The sequence below is a fragment of the Pollachius pollachius genome (assembly GCF_949987615.1).
Source record: "Pollachius pollachius genome assembly, chromosome: 1".
Classification (NCBI taxonomy): Eukaryota; Metazoa; Chordata; class Actinopteri; order Gadiformes; family Gadidae; genus Pollachius; species Pollachius pollachius.
Window position 1 is genome coordinate 20398030 of NC_136934.1, and position 24327 is coordinate 20422356.

Below are 24327 nucleotides of genomic sequence, written 5' to 3' on the forward strand. Positions count from 1 at the left end.
TGAGGAAAGGCACAAACTCTCGGCTGGACAGGAGTCCATTCCCTTCACTCCTTTAAAGGGGGCATTGGCTACTATCTTCATGCAAGCTCATGCAGCCTAAGCGCTGCTTAAAGTCATGCTATGCTGGGCCTAGTCTCTGTACTGGCATTTGTCCTTGTAGACCTCCTACCCTCGTCTGGGGGTCCCTCCTGTCCTCAGGTATCCCTCTTTTTCTCTTTTCTCAAGCTCACGTTAGCCTTTAGTCACCCATTGCTTGTTGCTTGGGTTCACTCTGCTGATCTTTGCGTAACATAACCGCCCCCTCACGGAAGATGGAGATAACGAGGGAACGTCTGTCTTTCGTTTAAAGCACCACCTCAGAGTCATTATTCCACACCTGGAGCTTCTTTTCCAAATTTCTCACCTGCTTCAGTGCCTCTTAAGGGTCTGCTTAGCTCAGGGGGTAGAGCAGTTGTGTGTATTAACCGATGTATGTCGCTTTGGATAAAAGCGTCTGCTAAATGCCCTAATTGTAATTGTCTTAACCTTTATCAGAGGGTCTAAAGAGAACAGTGTTGTTGTCTGGGCAAACCAGGGGGGTTTGCCCGGACAACCTAGGGATGGAGCCAGATAGAGATATAGATAAAGTTATATATATATAGTAATATAGTGTTATGGTTCCATCCCTAGGTTGTCCGGGCAAACCCCCTTGGTTTGCCCAGGCAACAACATTTCTTTAGAAATGGAAAACTGTCTGTTTAAGGGTACAATTAACAAAATCACCCATCAGAACTTAATCAAATTCTTGGGTATTACTTGGGTATCTACGTTTTCATCTGAATTCACTTTTAGATGTATCTAAAAATATAATGGTGACTATCTGTGGAACGCCATGGGAGGGGAGGAGGCGGCACTGATGAAAACTCAATACCAGGGGTTCAGATGTTCTTCCGCAGCAGCGTTGATCTGCACCATTTGTCATCCGTCATGATGCACCGCCCCCTCCTTGTTCCTGGCCTCCGTGCTCTCTGCATCGGCCCATGCGTGGGATAGTAGATCCATCTGGACTACGCCAGCGTCTGGCCCAGTCTCCCTATGACAGGCTCGAGGGAGAGTGGGCAGGCTGCATTGTATTCTTACGAGTAGCGAGTGTTGGTTTGAAACTCGTCCACTTTTCCTTTCATCAGTGTAACGTTAATAATGACAATGTTTGGGAGCAGCACTATTATTTTCTTGTTTTGATCTTTACTCTTATCCACTTGTGTCCGTCATAAAAGCATTGTAATCGCTGCAGGGATGTTTGCCCGGGGCTTATTCATATCACCTGAGTCGGAGCTACACTGCAGGTGGAAGTCTCTTCTGTAGCTCTGTTTTTATGATTTTCCGGCTGGTTCACCTGCAATGTTGACTGCAAACAAACAAACTCCTAACAATAAAACAAAACCCTGTACACTCATCACGTTGCTTTGTAGTCCAATGCACGACAAGCACATGCATTGGACTGTTGACGATGATCAACAAGTTCTGATGATTTGTAAAGACATGGGGGGGGGGGGTGTGTGTGTTTAAAAGGTTATTGAGTGTGTGTGTGTGTGTACATGTGTATTCATGTGTGTGTCTATGTCCGTGCCTTGCAGCACCAGTTGGAGGAGGAGGCTGCGAAGCCCCTGGAGCCGGAGCGACCCATCTCACCCCCCCCCAGCGAGGCCAAGCACCGCAGCCTGGTGCAGATCATCTACGACGAGAACAGGGTAGGACAGCACACACACTATCCAGACTCTGCTTCTCTCCGTCTCAAACCCTGTGTGTGCTCAGAGCAAGAGCAGTGCATCATCAGTGCGGAGGATATTGAGTTGGTGTCAGGCCTTCCCCGAGCGCATCCCCCCCCCAGCAGGGCTCCTCTGCTTGGGAAGCGAAGGAATTGAGTGTGTGCTTGTGTGTGGGTGTGGGTGCGGGGGGGAACATTTGAAATAATATATTCTAAAGGAGCCTATGCAGACAATGGTGGGTGGAGTCCTCTTACGCTTGGTACACAACCCTAACCATTTTTTGGGGATTTTGGGCCCATATCCCTCCTACGAGTCTCTTCAACAAGTCACGAGTCTTCAACTTTTTAAGCCTGAGGACATCAAGTACGTAGTTCATTGATTGTCAGGTGGAAAAACGATCGACAATTGATAGACACTCAATTGCAAAAGCTAACATAGCTATAGTAGGATGGCTACCAACTGTTTGTTAAAACTAAAAGTTGTTGATAGCGTGATTGCAAAATCTCCGGTATTCCAAATCAAGACAGGGATTGTTCAGAAATAGATTTGGATAGTATGGGGCGTTCTGCTTGCAAAAACGTTGCCTTCTGCACACTTAACAACTGATACACTTCATTTTATTCTCATCTATTTGTGCCAGGCATTAAGCTTGCGTTTGTTTATTGTGTAACTCAGAACGAGCAACCTCTACTGAAAGTTAGTCCTATAGGAATTGACAGCGAATGTGTTTGTGTGTGTGTTCTCTCTTTGCTGGCATTTTTAGCACCTTATTCCTGAGCCATTTACACACCAAACCTAAGTATCCTCATATTCTAAAAACAGAAAAGCTGCCCATAAGGGAGCTTAGACGTGTGCATTGGTTGGAGTGAAGTCTGGTTTTGTACCCACTAGAAAGGGGCTTGCTGTGCCTGCTAAGTGGGCCAATATCGATGCTCTTAGTCCACCTAGTGGTGAGACTCAAACCACTCCTTTCATGTTACATGGCCTTACATAGCTGTCTCTCTCTGTCTGTCTCTCTGTTTGTGTCTCTCTCTCTCTCTGTTTTTCTCTGCCTGTGTCTCTCCATCTCTGTCTGTGTGTGTGTGTGCTGGGATAGTGTTGGCCTTAGACTCAAAAAGGAATAAGTAAGGCTCTTTGAAGGCGTCCCTCATGACAGACGAAGAGAGCAGTTCTTCACTGGTTTATACCCACCCCCCCCCGATGGATGAATGTCATTTATGTCATTGCATGACATAAATCTTTATTGTTGCCTGATCTTATTTTTGATGTTCAGTGCTGCTTATATTCTGCTCATTTGCAGACACCCTTTCCATCTTTAGAAAGTAATCAAATGTTAGAAACATTTGTGAACGTGCCGATATGATCACTCCATAAGCATCCCGTTTTTGTCTGATCAGATGCCAAATGCACTAAAGAAGTACATTTCAACCATTTCTGCTATATATTTCTGGTGCAGATTTTACTCTTGCTATACTGCTATACCTGCAGGGCCTCGTGCGATTAGTGTTCAAAAGAACCCATCCATCCTCAGAGCAAAGCTTCACAAAACATTCTAGTTTTGTTTTGCTCGTCAGGCGACAGCATCTACGAGATATTGAGACTTTTTGAGATATTGAGACTCAATTTTCGGTTGAAAATGCGCACAGCACCGCATTTGAACCGTGCCGACAAAGAAGGGGCCAGCAGTTAAAATTACCTCCGTTCATGCTTTGTTTGAAGGCCTTGGGTTATGTTGAGAGTTTCGGATGGCCCCTGAAGACGTCTGTACTGTTATATCTATAAACAAATCCTATGCAGGCTAATTTCTCATGGTCGTATACCATCACCATTGAGACCATTATCACCCTCCGTGTTTGTGTGTGTGTGTGTGTGTGTGTGTGTGTGTGTGTGTGTGTGTGTGTGTGTGTGTGTGTGTGTGTCAGCACCTGGCTGTAATTACTCCAGCCCTCCCATTGGGCCCCATTCTTTTGTCAGGGCGGTGTCGTGTGTCCCTTGGGGGCCCGCTGTCACCGGACCAGCTCTCCCTGACAGTGATACAGCCACCCCACTGACGGCCCTTTGTCAGAAGACCCCGCGGGGCTGGGGCCCCAGCGCCCTGTGACAGCAACACGAACCCCCCAGCACACGGCCTGCCCGGCTGGCTTTCCTCAGAGCCCTCTGGAGCTCTCCGTCCTTGCTGCAGTAAAACACGACCTGCCGCTAGAGCCTTCGTGGTTTTATTGCACATGTTCTTCATCGGTTTCTATTATTACTAGTCATAGTTCCATAACGTCAACCCTTGTTTCAGCAAATTGTCAGTTTCCACCTTTGTGTTGACTTTATCATATTTGAAAAGGTTGAGGTGTAGCCTCTGGCAGGGGCTCCAGGTCTTTATGTGACCCTCTGGTCCGGACCCTGTCATCCTGCCTCACCACTGTTGCTCAGCTTCGCCGCTGTTTACAGGAAGCGCCATCACAGCTGTGTGAACTTCTTCCCTTAATTGCATTTTAATCAGAATCACGGCGTTGTCCTCGGCAATTGGTAATCGTGAAAGGTTAAAATTAATATAGAAAAAAATGCACGCCTGTTGCATAAAAATAATTTTAATTGCCTTCATTTCTATTATCTATGATACTCCCCTGGTAAAAAACTTAAGTTATTTTTCACTTTTCCTCTATGTATCCCCCATTCAATATTACACATGTCCAGATCTTAGTCAATGAGGGCATGGCGTGGTTCTACTGCCATATATGGTCAGTCACAAGAGTGTATTGCTACAGTGCAACAGTTGGGGTCGTGCAAAATGTGCTCAACAGCACGCGTCACTATGCCTATGCACCTACACTTTAAATGGAATAACTAAAAAAACGGAATGTTAAAAAAAAGTGAGTGAGTGTGTTTCCCCTTCAAATAGAGCAGAGCTAATGCTGCGGTGCTACTGCCATTGAACTTTTGCACAGTGTACAAAAGTTATGCTTCCTGTGGCCGTCCGGTGTGCAACCTGCTTCATATTGAAGCTCTCCTGAAACCAAGGTGCACTCCAACCACAAACTTCCTCCACACCGCGCTCTCCTCAGTGGCGGCTGGGGCATTTTTCTCCAGGGGGCGCTGTACCAGAAAACAAGCAATCTCACACTGTATCACAACAGTGTATTTGAATTATGAAAAGTCCTTTATATTTATTTGCTGAGCTGAATGCTTTAGATAATGTAAGTTAAGGTACTTCAATTTGTGCAAATTCTTAACAATAAATATCTTTTATACTGCGGCTGGTTATGGTAAGAGACTAAAGTAAGTGAAAGGTGCCTCAACAAGAAAGAATTCTGCAGTGTTTCCTCTGTATTCATTTAGCATTGGTGCACCACCACCGCAAGGGAATTACCACCACTGCAAACATGTGTACAAGCATTTCAATTTAGCCTTAATTTAAGCTATAACTGAACTAAGTGTAGTGCAGATGGTTTAGAAGTAGTGATTATATCATAATTAAAAAGATTTTTAACATGCAAACCTCAATTTTAAACATAACTGCTGCTAAACATAACAAGCAACAGATATGAGGCAAAACTAGAATTATTGCCAAAATCACCACAGCTGTATTCAATTTACATTATAAACACATATCAGACTAAACAGAGTGGCAGATGATTCTAAACACAGTTAGACCTGATAGAAAAATATGGTAAAAAAAAAATATGGTACAACATATGAAATGCCCAGTGCCATCAAAAAGCTACCTGAACTTTTCCACCGTGTGGCTTAAAATTGACTTTTTGTACATTCATTATGCCCTTCTCTCCTTGAGAGATGCATGTTTCTCATGACTCTATGATCAAAGTCGAGGAAGGCTTGACAAGTTTCTTCTCTATAGAGAGCATGGCCAATGCATTGAGTCGATCCTGAGGCAGTGTGTTCCTGAGGGAGGTCTTGGTTCTCTTCAGGGTTTTCAGATTCAGCTGTAGTCCCAGGACTTATGAACAGGATCTTCAGCAGAGCCACAGTCTCTTGAGAGGGTGTCCTGAAGAATGGTCCCCATGAAGAGATGGTACAGAGCCAAAGCACCGCTGCAGATCTTGAACTCATCGCTGCCGGAGAGGATTGACAGTTCAGTGTTCAGCTTGCTCTTGTTCCGCAGTGGGTACACCTTCATGGTGGTGTTCAGTGCTGCTTCAGGGAGCTGGCTGTTGTATCTTTGGTTTCCGAACATTGTTGTGGACGCCCTGTTTGTGTACTCCGAACAGAGCTTCAACGTTTCATAAGTGCGCAACACGCCACAAATCTCTGTAGAAATCCTTTGTGGTGGGTGATAACGTCATTGTTTTGTGTTCTCACCGTTCATACACAGCGACCTTAGATTTGACTCCCCAGCACGTGTTCGCTCTCACGGTTCAGAAATGAAATCAGACGAAACAACCCACCTGTCTTAATGTCTGTGTTGCATCAGTCCTGTCTTGAAATAGTGAAACAGTGGCGCTGTAAAGCAGCAAGATGGCTCAGCGCCAGTAAAGCATTGTTTGGGAGTAAGCCCAGGGTGAACACCGAGGTCTAGAGGTCTGCTCGGCCCTCTGCCCTACTCCAGCCAGCTGTGGGCCGGGGGGGGGGGCTTGGTTCCTCAGGTTGCTTGCTCTTCCTTCTGTGAGAGTGCAATGTGACGGGATGGGACACAGCTTAGGGGAGTGGTGGCAGAACTGGACGGATGGAGAGGACGGGAGGTTGGCGTTACTTGTGTGTGTCTGTGTGTGTGTGTGTGTGTGTGTGTGTGTGTGTGTGTGTGTGTGTTGTACAGGGCCAGGGAGTGAGATGAGGCAGCAGAGCATGTGTCACTTTGCCAAGGAGAATCTGTGTGATCGATGATTCAGAGGGTGGGATGTGGTGGGAGACACTGCCCGCACAGTACCTGCTGCTGGCTGAAACCACTTTGATTCACTTTTATGTCCCATTTATTTAGCTATTACTACGTCTGCACCCCTGCTCCCCGCCCTTCCCCCGTTCCTCGTCCTTTTATGTAGTGCGGCCAGACCTGCAGGGTTCTGAGGGCTGAGGGGATATCTGTCTCTCTCAGCACACACCACTGAACCGTCTTACCTTCCAGCATCCACAGTCCCTCTGCCTTTCCGTCCCTCACTCCCATTCCTCACTCCCCGCTCTCTCTAGCTGTCTCTGCTCTCCATCGCTCTACCGTACCTCTCTATAGCTGTCGCTCTTTGCGGTCTTCCCTTCCTCCCTCTGTTCTCTCTCTGCTCTCTCTTCTCTCGTCTCTCTCCCGTCTGCTCTCTACTGTCTGTCTCTCTGCTCTCTCTCTCTCCACTGTCTCCCAACATCAGATATCTCTTAACTGCTCCTTCATCTCTCCCTATCCATCTGGTCTCTCCCTAGCTCTCTGATCTCTCCCTACCTCCATTTTCTCTCCCTAGCTCTCTGTTCTCTCTGTAGATCTCTGGTCTCTCCCTACCTCTCTGTGTGCTCTGAGGTGAGGGATGTTTTTCTCGTCTCTCTCTCTCTCTGGATGAGAGGGAGCGAGAGGGAGGGGATACAGAGCGGCACAGCGCACTACAGACCAGCTCATCTTAAAAGCTATATTATTAGCTAAGTCCATCCATCCTGCCAGTCCAGCACGTTTTAGCTAGCCCTTGCAGGGCTGTGTTGCCGTGGTGATACCAGAGGAGCTGGTGGATGACTTACGTGTTGCTGTTGTGTGTTCTCCTCTCTGTAGAAAAAGGCAGAGGAGGCTCATCGGATACTGGAGGGACTCGGGCCCAGGGTGGAACTGGTGAGTGTGGGAAACAGCATCTGGTGACAACATGATCAGGTTTTGAGCATCGCTGTTACATAATATTATGTGAATAGATTTGGAAAGGAGAGGTTGTTGTTCTATTGGTGTGAGTGAGCCCCTAAGGGGTGTGTGTGTGTGTGTGTGTGTGTGTGTGTGTGTGTGTGTGTGTGTGTGCGCGGCCACTATTGTCTGCATATTAAGAACTAGATGTGCATGCGTTGGTTAATTCTCAGTGGCTGACTTTCAATGCATGTATGATTGGCTTGACCAAAGATTTTACTGCAAAGGCTTGTTGTTTTTTTTGTTAAGAGTTGATTTACTCCAATTATTCCATGATACTTCAATAAATACCATATATTTTGTGGTAGGTTGGCATGGTATATGTCATGGTTATAGTGGAGTGAACAGATTCAACTTCTTAAAACTGAAAGGACAAAGAAGGATTCTGTGAGATCATTTCTATTGCATTACATATGAAAATTGTAATATATCGTTCCTGTCCCATTACTGTACGGCTAACTTATTTTCTGATCTGTCCTCCAGCCTCTGTACAACCAGCCCTCGGACACCAAGCAGTACCATGAGAACATTAAAATGTAAGTCTGTCACACACACACACGCACGTACGCGAGGATTAACGATCATAACGGTGTACACGTAAACAAACACATGCACAACGCACAAGCAGACATCCTCCTGCCCATTTGCCCACATACATCTTGAATACCTTTTGGTATTTGTCAAGTGTTCTTAGCTGTTCATTGTCCAAAGTGAACACCTGCCACCGGCCGTTGGCGGATAGATTTGACCATTTGGTTTGAAAATAATGGGTTACATAATAAAACAATGGCTAGGCAGATGGACACTTCCACGTAGAAAGAGGAAATACCCAAAGTACATTAAAGACCCTGCTGTTCTCTCATCCCAGCAGCTGACATGACTTGCAGGCGGTTTAATCAGTTTAACCAAGTTTGTGTTCAGCAGTCTGCAGTGTTCTAGCCTGAGATAGGAGAGGTTTAGCCTTAGCCTAAAGTTAGTTTCTTGACATTTTCTTCTCAGACTACTCAGTACATGGACACTCAGAGTTAAGCAATGGATTGTTCTGCTAGAGTCCTATCGGCTCTTTAGGTATTTGATCATCATAGGTTACCAGGGTACGTGCTGAATTAGCGTTCTAACCAATGCCACGCCTCGTTCATCTTGGTGCTGGAGATCTTACTAGTTTAGACCCTTGAGCTTCGGCGGCTATTATATTAACCTCATGGCTGGCAAAATATCTGGCCCCGTTTCTCACCTTTTGTTTAGAATTGTTCTGCTGCGAACAATATTGGAAGAATATAATATAACATAGTGACTCCCGATTAGATTTTTAGTTGCAGTATGTTGCAGGTGTAACACAGGAGACCACATCTGTGTAACTCAGGGTTTCAGAGGATGAGTTCAGGGCTGGACTTGGCATCACACAAAGGAATGCTTTTTTGAACTAAACGGTCTAGCGATTCAGCTCATATTATACCGGTAGGGGATATCGTAGACGACAGAAGAATCTCTGTGCTTCTTAAGGGGGCCCTACGCTGTATAAAAATACAGCCCCAGGATGTATCCCACTACACACATCTGCTCTGACGGGGGGTCTGCCTCGGTTGCTTGGGGGGTTCCTCTCCCCGTTGACGCAAGTGGGCCAGTGTGTTTTGGACTAAGGGTTTGTTGTGACAGATTAAAAAGACATGTTGGCAGCAGCGGGGGGGGGGGGGGGGGGGGGGGGGACGCTTATCCCAAGCCTCGGCATTAGACGAGCGCTAGACGCACACACCGAGAAGTGAGCGTCCTCCCACCCCTACCCCATGCCAGCCTTGGCGCTGAGCTGGAGAACTCCCCAAACCTAACCGGGCAGAATGACTCATGTAGAATCAGATTATGTCATTCAGTGGGGAAAGTGACCTTACCATAGATAGAATAACAATCGGCAGTGAGACTCGGTCTTCCAGTTGAGGGAGAGACGGACCCGCGGCTGCCAAGGCAGATTACTGGCCCTGGCCTTGATTTGAGGGAGCTGCCTGTTCCCAAGGCTTGGACCCGCTTTACAAGTCTGGCGTCTCTCTGTCTCTCTGTCTCTGTTTCTGTCTCTCTCTCGCTCTCTCTTGCTCGCTCGCTCTCTCTCTCTCTCTCTGTGTGTGTGTTAACCTCGATCACTCCCTCATCTGCTATCTCCCTCCCTCTCTGTCTCCCTCTGCACAAACCTCGCTAAAGTAAACTATTGAGATGTAATGGATTTTACGAGTGGCATCCAAGGACATGCCATTCTGTTTCTTTGAGAGCGCCGTGCATGAGTGTTTACTTGGCGCATACGCTAGCTGGATGCCGTGCGTGGCGTTGAAAGTATTTTATTTTTCAAAAGGGAAATGAAAACCTGTGAACTTTTTAAAGGAACGGCTCGTATTTAGGTTGAAGAGACGATGACATTTCACACATGCTCGCTTTCTCTCTCCCCTCCCCCGCTCTCCTAAAAGAAACCAGGCCATGAGGAAGAAACTCATCCTGTACTTCAAGAGGAGAAACCATGCTCGGAAGCAGTGGGTGAGTACAGAGCACGGCCGCATCCTTTGACCCCCCACCAGCCCCTTATTCCTTACGTCTGACACACCGTAGAAAGAGCACGCGAGAACTGCGCACCGATGCACACAGGCTGCTCTGAGCTCTCGTTCCGACTCCCCGAGGGCTGAACTGGAATGGCCTGTGGTGTGTGGATAGCATGGACCTTTTCTTTCCCTGATTTATTTTGATTTCCGATATAAAGGAGTTTCAGCAAAACATGAATGGACTTTATAGAGTGTGTGTGGAAGCTTGCTGCCGCTAATCGAGTCACTCGGAGTCAAAGGGCGGCACTATAAATAAAGCATGGATCGATGAAGCGAGCTCCGAGGCCCCTCAGACAGGCAAACCTCCAACCCAGCACTTTTCTTATTACAGAAATGAAAGATTTATAGAAATTGAGTGCAGAAACAGTGCATTAGACTCTACAGATAAAGTGTCATCGTCAAACACTGTTCGGCAACTGCGAGTGTAAAAATGTAGATGTATTGCTTGAAAGATGCAGACAAGCCAAGTTCCTTGCTCTAACACGGCGAGGGATGCAGCAGCGAGAGATGTCGCCCACACTAGTGTCCAGCCTCCTCTCCTGCTGTGTGTAAACTGTGGGGGGGGGCTGGAGGGAGGAGGCTGGCAGACAGACCACAGGGAGACTGTTGCTTTAGGAGGCTTTCGAGGCTCGTGTCTCCTCCAGGGTTAATGGGCTGCTTTACGGCCTGCGTGGGCGTGCACCATCCTGGCTCAAAGCCAAGCCCTGGCTCAAAGCCCCCCCCCCCCCCCCCCCCTTAGAATACTAACACCGCAAGGCTACTCTGTCAACAGTACAGTCACATGACAGAACGGAGTGAAGCAAGGACACTGTAAGAAATGATAAATGTGTAATATCCTCGCAATTTGTCACATGCTGAATTAGTACGATGACATCTCTGCCGTGTGGGGCTCTGGAGACAAGTGTCTGTATGATGATGGTGACCGCTCGCATGCGTCAGTGTATTAATGATGCTGCAAAGGGAACGAAGAGAACGAGTAGGCGTGGATGACTTGTGAAGAGTGTCCTTGGGCCGTGTTCTGAGTGCCCCCTCCACTGTGCGCACTGTACCCCCTGACAGGAACAAAAGTTCTGCCAGCGCTATGACCATCTGATGGAGGCGTGGGAGAAGAAGGTGGACCGCATCGAGAACAACCCACGTCGGCGGGCCAAGGAGATGAAGGTGCGCGAGTACTACGAGAAGCAGTTCCCCGAGATCCGCAAGCAGCGGGAGCTGCAGGAGCGCATGCAGAGGTGAGGGGTCTGAGGAGACCGTGAGGGACCTTGGTCAAAAGTTCCCAGCCAACATAATCTTGATGGAATGTTGCTGATGAAATGTTGCTGACGGAAATCAGTTGGGAAGCGGACATGCATCATTGTAGTAGAATCGCGGGTGAAAAATAAGTCAACCCTCATCCTATAAAGTTTGTTTATCTTTAATGTTTATTCCCAGTGTGATATGGGGAATGACCGTTTGTGGGTGCATTATGATTACTGGGTGTGTCTCGTTAGTATCTGGAGGGTTCATCAATACTTCCATGCTTTGGCAACGTTTGCTTTTATTGATATCCAAATGGAATCATGGTGTCTTCTTCAAAAGCAACCTATATTCACATACCGTAGTTCAACTTTGGCTTGTAGCGCCGACTGCGATGAATGATCAATACTGATGACGGAGGGCAGTCATTTCTTTCTCTGAATGTAGTTTACCACTATGGCTACAGCAGTGTCCAGTGAATAGTGTCCATGGTGACCATGACAAAGATACCTGATCGGTTCAGCAGATTTATGTTTGGGCTAGAGGTCTAGAAAGTCGACCGAGAAATAGTGTGTTTTTGTGCAAAGTCGCGTCGTATTTGTACAGTCCCATTTAGCGCCATGATTTGTAATTATTTTATTAACCTGGAAAAAAATACCAACAAACAATTGCGTTCAACGTTAAACACCCGAAACGCCAAAGACTTTTTCTTGGCCAAGGCCATGCTGTTGCCTGGTTACCAATCAAATGGCTGCCTGCTTGTTCACCAGTTTCAGGGCACAAGACTAAATCTTTTCCACTGGTGATTATTTTTTTGCATGTTATTGCTACCAACATTGCTTATTAAGTCAATGACAAAATAATAATGCTTTGACTGATTCGTTCAAGTTGTTTCTGAAATCTAGAAAATATGGTTGATCATGTATTATAAACCATTCACGTTGGCCATTTGCTTCGACCGCAAAACCAAGTTCACAACATGATGGGATCAGCACCATTACATATGAAACCAACTTTTCCTCTGGTACATTGGATTCCAAGGTTGCATGTAGGACCAGTTGGTCTCTTTGAACCCGTTGTTAAGCTAAGCTACCGCACAGCTGGATGTTAACCTGAACCCCGTGTCTCGTGTGTTTCCCCGCCCATAGCCGCGTGGGCCAGCGTGGCAGCCTGGCATCGTCCGCGGCCCGCAGCGAACACGAGGTCTCGGAGATCATCGACGGCATTTCGGAGCAAGAGGTGAGGGTCCCCCCCCCCCCCCCCCCCCCATCCTGTAGCCTTGCTTCATCTCCTGACTCCTGCTTGCTTTCCTCCCTGCAGAACACAGCAGACAAACTCATCACACTGTCCGCCCCCTCAGTGGAGGAATTAGCATTTTAACGACATCAAACCAGTGGCTCCTTTTATGAAACAAAGATCTTCTACAGCTAGTCAAGCGCATAAGTAGGCGGGCAATCTAATGATTCCCTTGGTTGGTGTAGAAATTGTGTCATGCAAACAGGAACGCACACACACATAGACACACAATAAAGTGTAGACGTCTTGCTCTTACTTTGAAGGTTGTCAGTGGAGTGGAAATGTTAGTTCCTTGTACGATGCTGTTGCCTTCCTCTCCCAGTGGCCTCGACGCTCTTTGCATCCACATCACTGTCTCTCCCTGGCTCCCTTGGGTGCCTCTGGACCCCTGCTGTGGGGATCTGTCTGGAATTAATTCAGTAGATCTTGTATAATCTTAAAGCAACTTACTCTCTTACATTAGACGCCGGAGCGGTTATTTATTGCTATTTAGTTTTGATCTTATGATTGTGATGGTTGAGATCAAGAGAAACCAATTGGTTATTTTCTGAGCTGAATCCGCTGTATTTACGCGACAGCCCGGAAACCACTTCCTGTCGTCTCCTGACCTCTCACTCACTTCCATGTGCAGAGCTTTACACGGTTGGTTCCTACCAGACACGGGTGCAGTGGAGCACGCCTCGGCCAGACGTTTAGTGTCCGTTTGGGTTTGCCTCACACGGGTCTGCCTTTCTGTACCCCCGTCTCCCAAAACCACGCCACTCTCACTCCCCCTCCCTGTCCCTTCCCTCTGTCAGAATACGGAGAAGCAGATGCGCCAACTTGCCGTCATCCCGCCAATGCTGTTCGACGCGGAGCAGCAGCGCATCAAGTTCATCAACATGAACGGCCTGATGGGCGACCCCATGAAGGTGTACAAGGACCGGCAGGTGATGAACATGTGGAGCGAGCAGGAGAAGGACACCTTCAGAGAGAAGTAAGAAAACACAAAGCCTCAGCCCCCCCCCTTTTTTTCCCCTTTGCCTTTTGTTGTGGAGCCTCCACTCTTTGGATGAAACGGGTGCGACACAAAGATCCCCACTAGACAACGGAGTGGTGAAGTCGTACTCACCACCATTGTGGGCATGGCTGCTTTTTATTCAGCTCGACAGCCGTGGGGGCCTTGAAGCCTTCCCAGTTTAGTGAGGACAGAGAGTGCAGGTTCTTTGTTTGTGCTGTCAAAATGAATCCAGAAGGATTCAGGGGTAGATCAGGGACTCTGCTCACGTGCACACAGCCACACACCAGGGACAGCAAGGCCGTCGCAGTCCTTGGGAGACGCCGTCCTATTGCAAAGGAAACGATCAGTGGTACCTGATTTGATGTCTGCTCAGTAATGCTGTGGAGTCTGACACATTTTATACATGGTTTATTTATAAAGCATTACACTTGCTGCTTAATCTTTATTTTTTTACATTAACTAAGCTTGATATAATATATTTTATATATATTTAAATGTGGAATCTTATTTTTAAAATATATTTAAATTCAAATGCTATTGATTAATAGCATAGTTGCCATCGTCAATCGAACCTAGATAAGAATTAGATGAAGATGGTATCGTGCATATTACTAAAATATTGAAGCTCATTGTGTTGATATGAAAATTAAAGGGAGTTCTTCTGATCACAATTAAATGTGAATAAAATATTTTTCATCCTGTAATTTCCAAGAGATTGCAGTTTTACATACTGCTCCATGCCCTTTTTGGACCCTCCATAAACATCCGCAGGAAAAGCGCATAACAGCTCACGAAAATGTACGCATTGATTTTGACAGCACTAATAAAAACGTGCGTGCATCTTCTAGGGAATAGGGATTAAAAGCTCAGAAGAGCATATAGACCAATTTCGTCTAATTTAACAACTGCACAAAGCAATGGTGTTCAAAGGTTCAGAGTTTTGCGTGTGTGTGTGTGTGTGTGTGTGTGTGTGTGAGACTCATCTCTTGTCTGCCCTCAGGTTCATCCAACACCCCAAGAACTTCAGTCTGATCGCGTCCTTCCTGGAGAGAAAGGTACGTTCCCCACGCTCTGTCTCGCTGCTCCCTGGTGTGAGACGCCCGTCCAACGCTGTGTTCCCCTGTCTTAGACGGTGGCCGAGTGCGTGCTCTTCTACTACCTGACCAAGAAGAACGAGAACTACAAAAACATTGTGCGCAGGAACTACCGGCGCCGCGGCAGAAGCCAGGTACGAAGCCGCCTGACTGCTGAGATCAAAGTGACATTGTGGGCTCTCCTCAAGGTGGGAAGCCTGTCGCCATGTTGAGCAATGACCAGCAATCTCTCTAACCACCGCTAGCTCAAGCCGATAAAACTCCTAAAGGATAACTGAGTGCGCTAACACACCGACCTCACCCCCCGCTGTGTTCAAGGCTAATGTGTTCTCCTTGTCACTCTCCTCTTATTCCTCTTCCTCTTCTTCCTTCTTGTCTTGTCTGTTTTTTTCGTGGGGATCTCCATGGCTAATGAGCTCCCGGGTAGTGCGTGTGGCGCCCGCCCCCGGGGGCCCCAGGGTTCAGGGCCTGTTAAGCTGCAAGCCGGCGGCTAATGAAATGGCACGTTAATTAACTTGTGACCTTTTTCCCCCTGGTGGGCTACAGGTTTGTGCTCATCCCTCCCGGAGTCAGCTTCCGGCTCATTACCTGATCCCCCCTCCCCCCCTTCATGTTTAGCCATGCCCTCTGGAATCAATACCCCACTGTCAGAGGGAGAGGGGGTGAGAGAGAGGGAGGGAGAGAGCAGACAGAGGGAGAGCGAGCATGAGAATGTACGGTTGGGGGGGGGGGCTTTCCCTTCCCTTCTAATAGGTTTGATTTGTTTTCTGGCAAATTAATCCAGAAAGAGAGTGGAGGGCCGAGAGAGGCCGTACCCGTATACATTAGGGAGAGAGATGGTGAGACTGCTCACACTCTTTCTTCTCTCAGTCAATCTTTTCTGGGTCTCCCTTCAACACATTCTCCTTTTTGAAATGGCGTCACCAAAGGGGCCATATGTCAGGCGTCCTTTGAGCTTGACCTTCAGTGCGGTATGATGAGGATGGCACAGCTAGAAAGTAAACGCCTGGCAGACCTAAAGGAGATGGTAAACCATGTGTGCTAATGGCTAGGCCCTTGGAGGACTAGGGTTGAGAGTGCTTCCTGTGGGTCTTAGGGACTGGCTGCCGGTAGTAGGGCCAGGCCTCAGTCTTCTACTCATCTGGTTCCAGACAGTCAGGAAGTGGATGGGGAAGTGATGTGGCACTAAGAAAGTCTGGGTAGGCCTCGTCTGTTTGGGGAACCAATTTAAAACACCAAGCCAACTTCCCTTATCGGTTTCATCACCTTTTTGGTTTTTCCTTTCCTGTGTGAGTGTTTGTGTGCCTAAGATGTGTCTGTTTGTCCCCTTTGTGTGTGTTTGTAGTTTGTGTGTGTGTGTTTGTAGTTTTATATATGTGTGTGTTTGTAGTTTAATATATATGTGTGTGTGTGTGTGTGTGTGTGTGTGTGTGTAGGTTTATGTGTGTAGCGTGTGGCGTGTGCCTGTGTCTGCATCTGTGTCTGCGCCTGTGTCTCTCTGGTGTATCCGGTTTCGTGGGGATCATGTTTGAAGTGTTGTCTTCTTGTTGTCTTGGCCCCTCTCGCAGCATGGCCAGCAGCAGCAGCAGCAGCAACAGCAGCAGCAGGTGAGCCGCAGCAGCCAGGAGGACAAGGAGGAGAAGGAGAAGGAGAAGGAAGGGGAGAAGGATGAGGAGAAGGCCGAAGCAGACGACAAAGAAGATGGAATGAAGTGAGTCTTGTACCGTCCCGAGAAAGAGAGGGATCGCGTCTCTCTCTCACTCTCTCTCTCGCTATCTCTCCCTAGGTTCGGTCAGATCAATGCTGCTGTAGTTGATTCAGAACAAAAGACCGATGGCTGTCTAACTTTCGGTTTGTACGCAGTACGATTTTCTGAGAAAGTCTCGAGAACATTTGGGAACAAGGGCGTACTCGGGTCGAGACGAGGCTGTTCAGACACTCAGTTTGTTGTTGTTTTTGTTTTTAACATTGTTCAAGGTCCAGCTTTCAGCAAATGAGCTCGAGGAAGTTATGCAGATCAGCTCAGCAGAAAGCGGTTGCACAGATGGTTTTGTTTATCCCCATCGAGTGGAGGCCTCATGAAGACATTGTGTAGTTGTTATATCGATGGACTTTGCTCTTGTCAGAGAGTACATCCGCGTGAAGAAGACGGCATTAAGTGTTGCATATTTAAAGCAGCGGTCGCCCCCTCAAACATCAATGACAACCCCTGCCCCCTCACCATCACCAGCACCAGCACCACTGTAGTTATTTTAAAGCCCTCCTGTAGGACACACTATTTATCAGACGAGGTGGTGACGGTGATGAAGCATTCCTGCCCCCGCTGCCTGCACCTCAGGGCCCCGCCACGGGACCCCCTGTGGCCCCCTGCCATCCCCCCTCCTGCCTGTCAGCCCTGCCACAGCTGGCTCCCCTATATTTAGTGTGCAAGCAGCTTCTCTCAGCAAGAGTAATGGATGCGGGTGGGTTTGGGGGGGCGGAGATGAATGGAGGAGCAGGAGGTTCAGCTTCACTCGCTCGTCTCCTGGCAGGCCCATGTGCTGACACTGAATACATTACCTGGCAAAAACACGCTCACAAACACACACACACACACACACACACACACACACACACACACACACACACACTCTTCTTCTCACTGGACTTTGTGTGTCTGTGTGTGTCTACTTGGTCTGAGATCTCCTTTTTTTTTTTTTTAAGTAAAGCAGTGACTTATATCCCGGTTTTACGAATCCAAAATTGTCACTTGGGCTTACCTTCCGGAGTGGCTTATAGGTAGGTTTTGCAAACACAAAGACTTCAAAGAAAATCGCCTACGCCGTTTTTGGTGATTTGAGTTTGAGTGATAAAACATGAAGTTCCTAATGCCGTCACGATGTAAAGCCCATATGCTCATTTACACTAGAGGTCTGCATAAAAGATGAAATCCTAAAGATATAAACATTGGCAGCCCTTCATAACTGACAAAAAATACAATGAAGACAGTTTTCCACAATGTGCTCTCATTTTATGAACGATAGTTCAAAGGATCTGCGTGTAAATTAATTGCTTCAAAATAAAGGATGCCTTGTTTTCTAAATCTGTCAAAGTTCAGGTTTTACTAGAGCTTGAATCTTCATTATCTCCAATCACACACTGACCCTGACTCAAACTGCTACACGGCGCGGTCCCCAAAGAATACTGCTACTAGTTCAACTATTTGGTTACGGTTTCAGGCCAGCGTTGGGCACTACATGTGAGCATTTGGATTGTGGCCAAGATGCGTTATAAGATGCGGCTTATACTAAGGAGCGTCTTTTTTATGGCGATTTGACGTACGACCCAATTTTACCACTTCTGCAGCTTATAAAAAATGTGGCTTCATTTGGAAAAAAATATGTTCTTTATCTTTATTTAAAACCCTTTTCCTACACCTCAAACACTGGACACTAAATCGCCATCGTGACGTACTTGAAGTTCTTGATTTTAAACTCATCTTTTAGACTCCCTTTGAAGGAAAGGTGTGGAGTAGCTTTAAGACCAATCAAACGTCAACACACAACAGGCTTTTGTTTTTCTCCAGCGTCTGGAAGAACAAACCTCCCGATGACAAAGGAAAGCCCCCTAAACGTGCTCTGTTCTCCCTGATGCTATGTTCCACCCCGTGGAGCTCACCGCCTCCCTCTCCTCTGCTTCTCACCCCCCCGCAGGGACGACACTTCCGGGGAGGACGGCGAGGACAAGGAGCCCGCCGTGACCGTCAAGGGCCGGCGGACGGCCAACAGCCAGGGCCGCCGCAAGGGCCGCATCACGCGCTCCATGACCAGCGAGGTGGAAGAGAGCGCGGCACCGCCGCTCAGCAGCGAGCTGGGTCAGTACCGACACTGCCCCCCGTGAAGGGGGGGGGGCTCTGTGAGGCCGTTCTGCCTCTCACTCTGGCGCGATGCAAAGTGTTCACCATTCGATGAGGGCAGGGGGATTTGCAGATTGGAAAGTGTGTAGTAAATAAGTGCTTTTGGAATGCACCTTTGATCCACGCACAGGGTCGCTCAGCCTAACTTGTGTACATCTTCTGTCAAATAGTAAACGTGCTGCATGTATGTATGTGTGTTTGTGTGCGTGTGTGTGTACGTATGTGTACGTGCGTATGTGTGTGTTTGACTAGTAACCAAACACTCCAATGTGGTAGTCCTGTCCCAACCCACAAGAGTGCATAAATATGTTTGTGTATATATATATGTTTGTATATATTTGTGTATATTTAGCTAGAAACACACAAACACACAGACTCCATTCTGGCACTCCTATCCCAAACCACAAGAGTGCACTGTGGCTCCTCCAGCCTTATCTAGGTCACTCGTGCACGTTCAACTCCTACCCAGTTCCTGTTCTGTGAGAATTATCAAATCATAGCAGAGACATGCGCTGCGACATGGCTGTTAGGAAACGGGCATAATGAGGTTAGCTTAAATCATGTAACCGCTGGCCTAGAGACAAACACAGGATGTTATTTCGGCTCCACTTTAAGATGTCACAGTTTGCTTCCACAAACACCCCCTGCTCTCCTCTCTTTGTTGTCACAAGTGTCCAGTCAGCATTGTGCATGTTGAAGTCTCACCGCAGCCTATCAAGGGACTCACTCTTTCAGCAGTTGCCTGTGTGTGTGTGTGTGTGTGTGTGTGTGTTCCCTTCCGATGTCGCTTGCAATGGTTCCCCGAGTGCCCCAGCAGCTAGCGCCAGCAGCCCTCCTCAGGCCTGCATTTGTTTTATAACGCTGTTTTGTAACACGTGTAATCATTAATTAGCAGTTTAGTTTCCGACCCCTGGCTCTCTGCCATCGTCTTCCTGGCATTTGCTCAGGTTCTGCCCCCTCTTTACCGCGCCCCCCTGAGACCACCACCTTCCTCTTTTGCCCACTCTCTCTCGCTCTCTCCCTGTCACTCATTTAACTGAATGTGACAAGCAATCTTATCCCTACCTCCCCTCCTCCTCCTCTTCTGTCCTCTCGCACTCACTCACTCTCTTTCCCCTTTCAGGCAATCAGGAGATGAATGAGAGTTCTCGCTGGACCGAAGAAGAGATGGAGACCGCCAAGAAAGGTAATTCAAAAAAGCGCATTTGATATAATGCGATGCCGTCCGCTGTTGAAATAATAAGAGTGATTGGGAGTCGTTCAACATGAAGTTAGGGGAAGAAGAAAAGGCAGAGGCAACAGCCGCAGTTTGCTGACTTTGCGTGCGCTTGTTTGAAAGCGCTGCGGACGGACTTCCTGTGAGCGACGCAGCAGACGCCACGTGGTGCTGGGAGCACGTGGTGGTTATCGGGTCACATGTGTCTGGAGTCTGGGTCGCTCTCTCAGGCTCTCTGTCTCCCTCCCGCACTCTGTCTCACTCTGTCTCGCTCAGGCACTCTCTCTCTGTCTCTCTCCTTCACTCTCTATCTCAGGCTCTCTGTCTCTCTCCATAACTCACGGTCTCTCTCCCTAACTCCCTGTCTCTTCCCTAACTCCCTATCTCTCTCCCTAACTCTGTCTCTCTCCCTAACTCTGTCTCTTTCCCTGACTCTGTCTCTCTCCCAAACTCACTGTCTCTCTCTCTAACTCATTGTCTCTCACCCTAACTCTTTGTCTCTCTCACGTCTATGTATCTCCCTAACTCACTTTCAATCTGTCTGTTTTAGGCATTTTGTCTCTCCCTAGATCACCGTTTCTCTCCCTAACTCACTGTCTATCGCTCTCACTTTCTGTCTCTATCAGGCTCTCTGTCTCCCTTCCTTACTCTTTGCCTCAACCTAACTCATTGTCTCTCTCTCTAACTGTCTCTCCCTAACTCATTGTCTCTCTCTCTAACTCATTGTCTCTCTCCCTAACACATTCTCTCTCTCCCTAACTCTCTATCTCTCTCCCTAACTCTCTGTCTCTCTCAGGCTCACTGTACCTTTCAGGCTCTCTGTCTCTCTTATACTCAGTCTCCCGTAGGAGCTGTGTTTCCTCGCCACTGGCAGAACAGCCCAAAGACTCCAGCACTGTTAAATATCAAGGAGGTTGTAAAAAGAAAGATGGAAAAAGGTCCCTTATCAAACCTGGGGAGTCATAAACCCTGGCTGTTGGTCGTCTCTGACGGAAGGATCAGCCTATCGCCCAGTCTATCTCTGGTTGTCTTGTTTGTGTGTTTGTCTCAATTGCTGCCTCTGACTTGAGTGACCTTGACCTGTGGGTCATTTCCAGGGTTTACTACCTGCTGCCGCCAGGCAGGGGATTATCTGGTAATCTCTTGTACTCAAGTCGTAGTGAGTTTGAACTATTGTGCTTCTTTCAAGGATTGCTTCAGTTACAGCGTGGTTGGAGGCACTCTATAATTGGGTGCTGTTGGTGTTTGCGGTCTGTGGTTGTTAATTACATTTTATCGGTTCAGGTTGTTTCCCCCATCTCTCTGTGGTTGGCAGAGCAAGGGAAATATTTGCTTGTATTGTTTTTTTTTAGCAGTCTTGTTGTTTAATTGTTATTTTGAGTATATTGTATTTACAGATTGCCTTTGAAATGCACTGTGGAGAAAATGCCCAGTTTACGTTCATGTTTTAACAGGGATTAACAATCATTTCTTGATTGGCCCCTAATTCTAATCTAGCATTGTAATCTAGGCACCCCCTCGTACCAATCCATGGGACTCTGGTTTGGCTCGGTCAGCCTGACTCTATTGTGATCCAGGGCCGCAGGGGAGCCTCCTGCCAGCCTATCAGTGTGCATCAGATACTGAAACCGGAGGAGCACTGTCACTGTGTGGGTGTGGGCTAGGTGGGTGGGGTAGTGGCTCCACAGCCTAGTGGTTGGCGATGGTGACTACAGGGTCTTACGTGGTAATCCTGGTTAATGTGTTCAATTCCATTCTCCCGCGGTGGGATTAGCAAGGGCGCTCCATCCCAGGGGATCAGCCTGGCAGCCCGGGGCGGGGGGGCCGCTTCGGCGTTACACTCCTTATGTAACCACACTCTGCCTCAGCAGCAGCTCACTGCTCGCTGTGTAACCATGGTGACAGACCTGCCAGGGAGGATTCCCCCTCTTCCGAGGTAGACCGGGTGCCTGTCCGACCCTCCGGGATTGTGCCAGTCGAGGTGCTCTCATCCACCTGTCTGTGCGTGTTTAGTGCGACGGGGGTTTGACAGACGCGGTAGTGGTGTGGCCAGTGCCATGGAGGGTCCAGCGCCCTGGGCCGGGGGGGGGGGGGCTGGCCTCAGGGGACTGGCCTCAGGGGGCCCCAAGGACGGATGTGGTCCACTCTCGTTCTCCTGTAAACCGTGGCATCGCAATAGAAGGATGGCAAAGCGTTCGAAAGCCTGTGACTCTCCTGTGCCGGGCATGCCTGTGTGGGAGAGAGAGGTGGGGGGGTGATCTTACAGGGCTGTGGGTGCAGGATTGATTAGCATTCAGAAATTAGTGTGTGTGTATGCATCTGCTTATTTCTGTGTGTGTGTGTGTGTGTGTGTGTGTGTGTGTGTATGCGTGTTCCCCTTGAATGGCGTTTATGTAAGCGCACTAATCTGGCAAGCTTTGCTTGGTTGCGGGCAGGCAGCTGGATACTAAAACCCCCAGCCCGTCCCTCCCCATTCCTCCCCATTCCTCCCAGTCTGCCAGCTCAACTGGAAGAGCCCATTTAAAGGAGCAGCAGGTAGCGAACACCAGCTCAGCCCCTCTCTCTCCCTCTCTCTGTTCCTCCACAATCTTCTCGCCCAATATCCACCCCATTCTGTTGTCTCCCTTTTTCTCCTTCTTCCCTTCCTCCTTTTGTTTTTCATTGGTTTGTATTTTGTGTGCTTTCTGTCTTTCCCTCCAATTCCTGCCCCCCTCCGTCTCTCCGCTCTCCCTTGGTTCTTCTCTTGGTTTGGAGATGGCCAGGGTCCAGATTGGCAGGCGCTCTGGAAGATTTGGCAAGCGTCACTCCCCTCCGCCCCTCCTCTCTGTCTCCCCCTCGCTCTCTCGCTCGCTCCCTCTCGCCCTCACTCTGTGTTGTTACAGATTGGAGAGAGGTCACATTCAAAATGAAAAGCAGGTCAGTCAGGAAAAATGTGAAAGCCTTTATGCTTTCTCATGGTATCAACATCAACCCTCTCACGCTCCCTCCTTCACTCTCTCTCTCTCCCTCTCACTCTTTGTCTATGTGGCCCAGCCACTCTGCTTATCTCACTCCCTCGCTCTGTTGCTCTCTTTACCACACTCTTGTTTGTGTGCTCTCTCCCTCCGTCCTTCACCCCAGCCCTCTTTCACTGACACACACTCCATCTCTTTCTCTCCCTTTGCAACTCTCCAGCGCTCGGTCACTTACTCGCTCTCTCGTGTTTACCCTCAGACTGTGTGTGTGTGTGTGTGTGTGTGTGTGTGTGTGCGCCAGAGTTTCAGCAAAAGAGACGTATAGGGAGGCGGTTGAGAGTATACCGACTCGTGCATTTGCGTGTGTGTGTTAGCGCGTGTGTGTTTTGTTTTTATGTGGGTGTGTGCACGCAGTTTTGCCTGCTGGCAGAGTAAGGTAGGGGGAGGGACGGAGCGAGAGAAAGGGAGGGAAGGAGTGAGCGGGCGAGCGAGCAAGCAAGGGAAAAAAAAAGACTAGAGATCAGATGAGGCGAGAAAGGGAGAGGGAGGGAGGGAGAGAGAGAGAGAGAGAGGGAGAGAGAGAGAGAGAGAGAGAGGGATAGAGAGAGAGAGGGAGGCAGAGCACGTAGCGCCGCCCCAGCACAGTCCCACTTTCCTGTGGAAGTCTTCACAGACAAACCGCCATTGGGGAGAGACTCTGCTGAGCACGAGCGCACCAGTGCCTTCAGGGAACTCCCGGACCACGCTGCGGACGGGACGCTCCCGTCGGGAGGAAGTAAGCGGGCTCAGAGGAGATCAGAGGCACACCAGGGGGCGGAGACTAAAGGGACTAGGAGCATGTGCCGGTCTGAGCGAGACAACCCGACACCGGCGCAGGGATCCACGGCGGCGGCAGGAAGGCGGGGGCGACCAGGCCGCACGCAGCTCTTCCCTTCCCTTCACCTCGGCCCCCGGACCCAGAGGCCCGGCCCGGAGACACTTCCTGCCCTCGCTGCCGCCCCCAGAGGATAGCCAGCCGACCCGGCGGGAGAGAGTGGGCGCTCCCCAGGGGAGCTGAGGCGGACATCTGCATCGACAGGCATGTAGTGCCACCGTGGATGGGGGGGGGGGGATTTGATTGGACGGCCCGTGGGAGGAGCTTAGTGGAGAAAGTGTCTTCCTATTGGGTGTTTGGGGAGGGGGGGGGGGGGGGGGGACACCAGCTGCACCGGGATAGCTTCAACTCTGTGATTGGAGGATTAGAGCTCAGAGGTCGGAGCTGCTTTTCTTATCTGCTGCAAACTGATTGGTCTGTATAGCTACAACTTGCAGGAAACAACCTTTGACCCTACATGAAACGTCTGCCTTGCTCGTTGCTTTTGAAGTTGATGCCTGCTTGCGAATGTGCAGGCTGGTGGGTGTGTGTGTGTGTGTGTGTGTGTGTGTGTGTGTGTGTGTGTGTGTGTGTGTGTGTGTGTGTGTGTGTGTGTGTGTGTGTGTGTGTGTGTGTGTGTGTGT

General features: G+C 48.7%; 1 protein-coding gene across 10 annotated transcripts in view; it reads left to right on the forward strand.

The window, feature by feature from the left end:
• Positions 1-24327, forward strand: part of ncor2 (nuclear receptor corepressor 2) — a 107073-nt gene that overhangs the window by 47131 nt on the left and 35615 nt on the right. For all 10 annotated transcript variants that reach the window (XM_079739416.1, XM_079739414.1, XM_079739418.1 and 7 more), the window contains exons 6-17: positions 1617-1730; positions 7441-7497; positions 8044-8096; positions 10011-10077; positions 11199-11371; positions 12524-12614; positions 13469-13647; positions 14672-14726; positions 14801-14899; positions 16334-16476; positions 18458-18618; positions 19784-19846. In XM_079739416.1, coding sequence (XP_079595542.1) covers positions 1617-1730; positions 7441-7497; positions 8044-8096; positions 10011-10077; positions 11199-11371; positions 12524-12614; positions 13469-13647; positions 14672-14726; positions 14801-14899; positions 16334-16476; positions 18458-18618; positions 19784-19846 — 1255 coding nt within the window. The remainder of the gene's footprint in view (positions 1-1616; positions 1731-7440; positions 7498-8043; positions 8097-10010; positions 10078-11198; positions 11372-12523; positions 12615-13468; positions 13648-14671; positions 14727-14800; positions 14900-16333; positions 16477-18457; positions 18619-19783; positions 19847-24327) is intronic.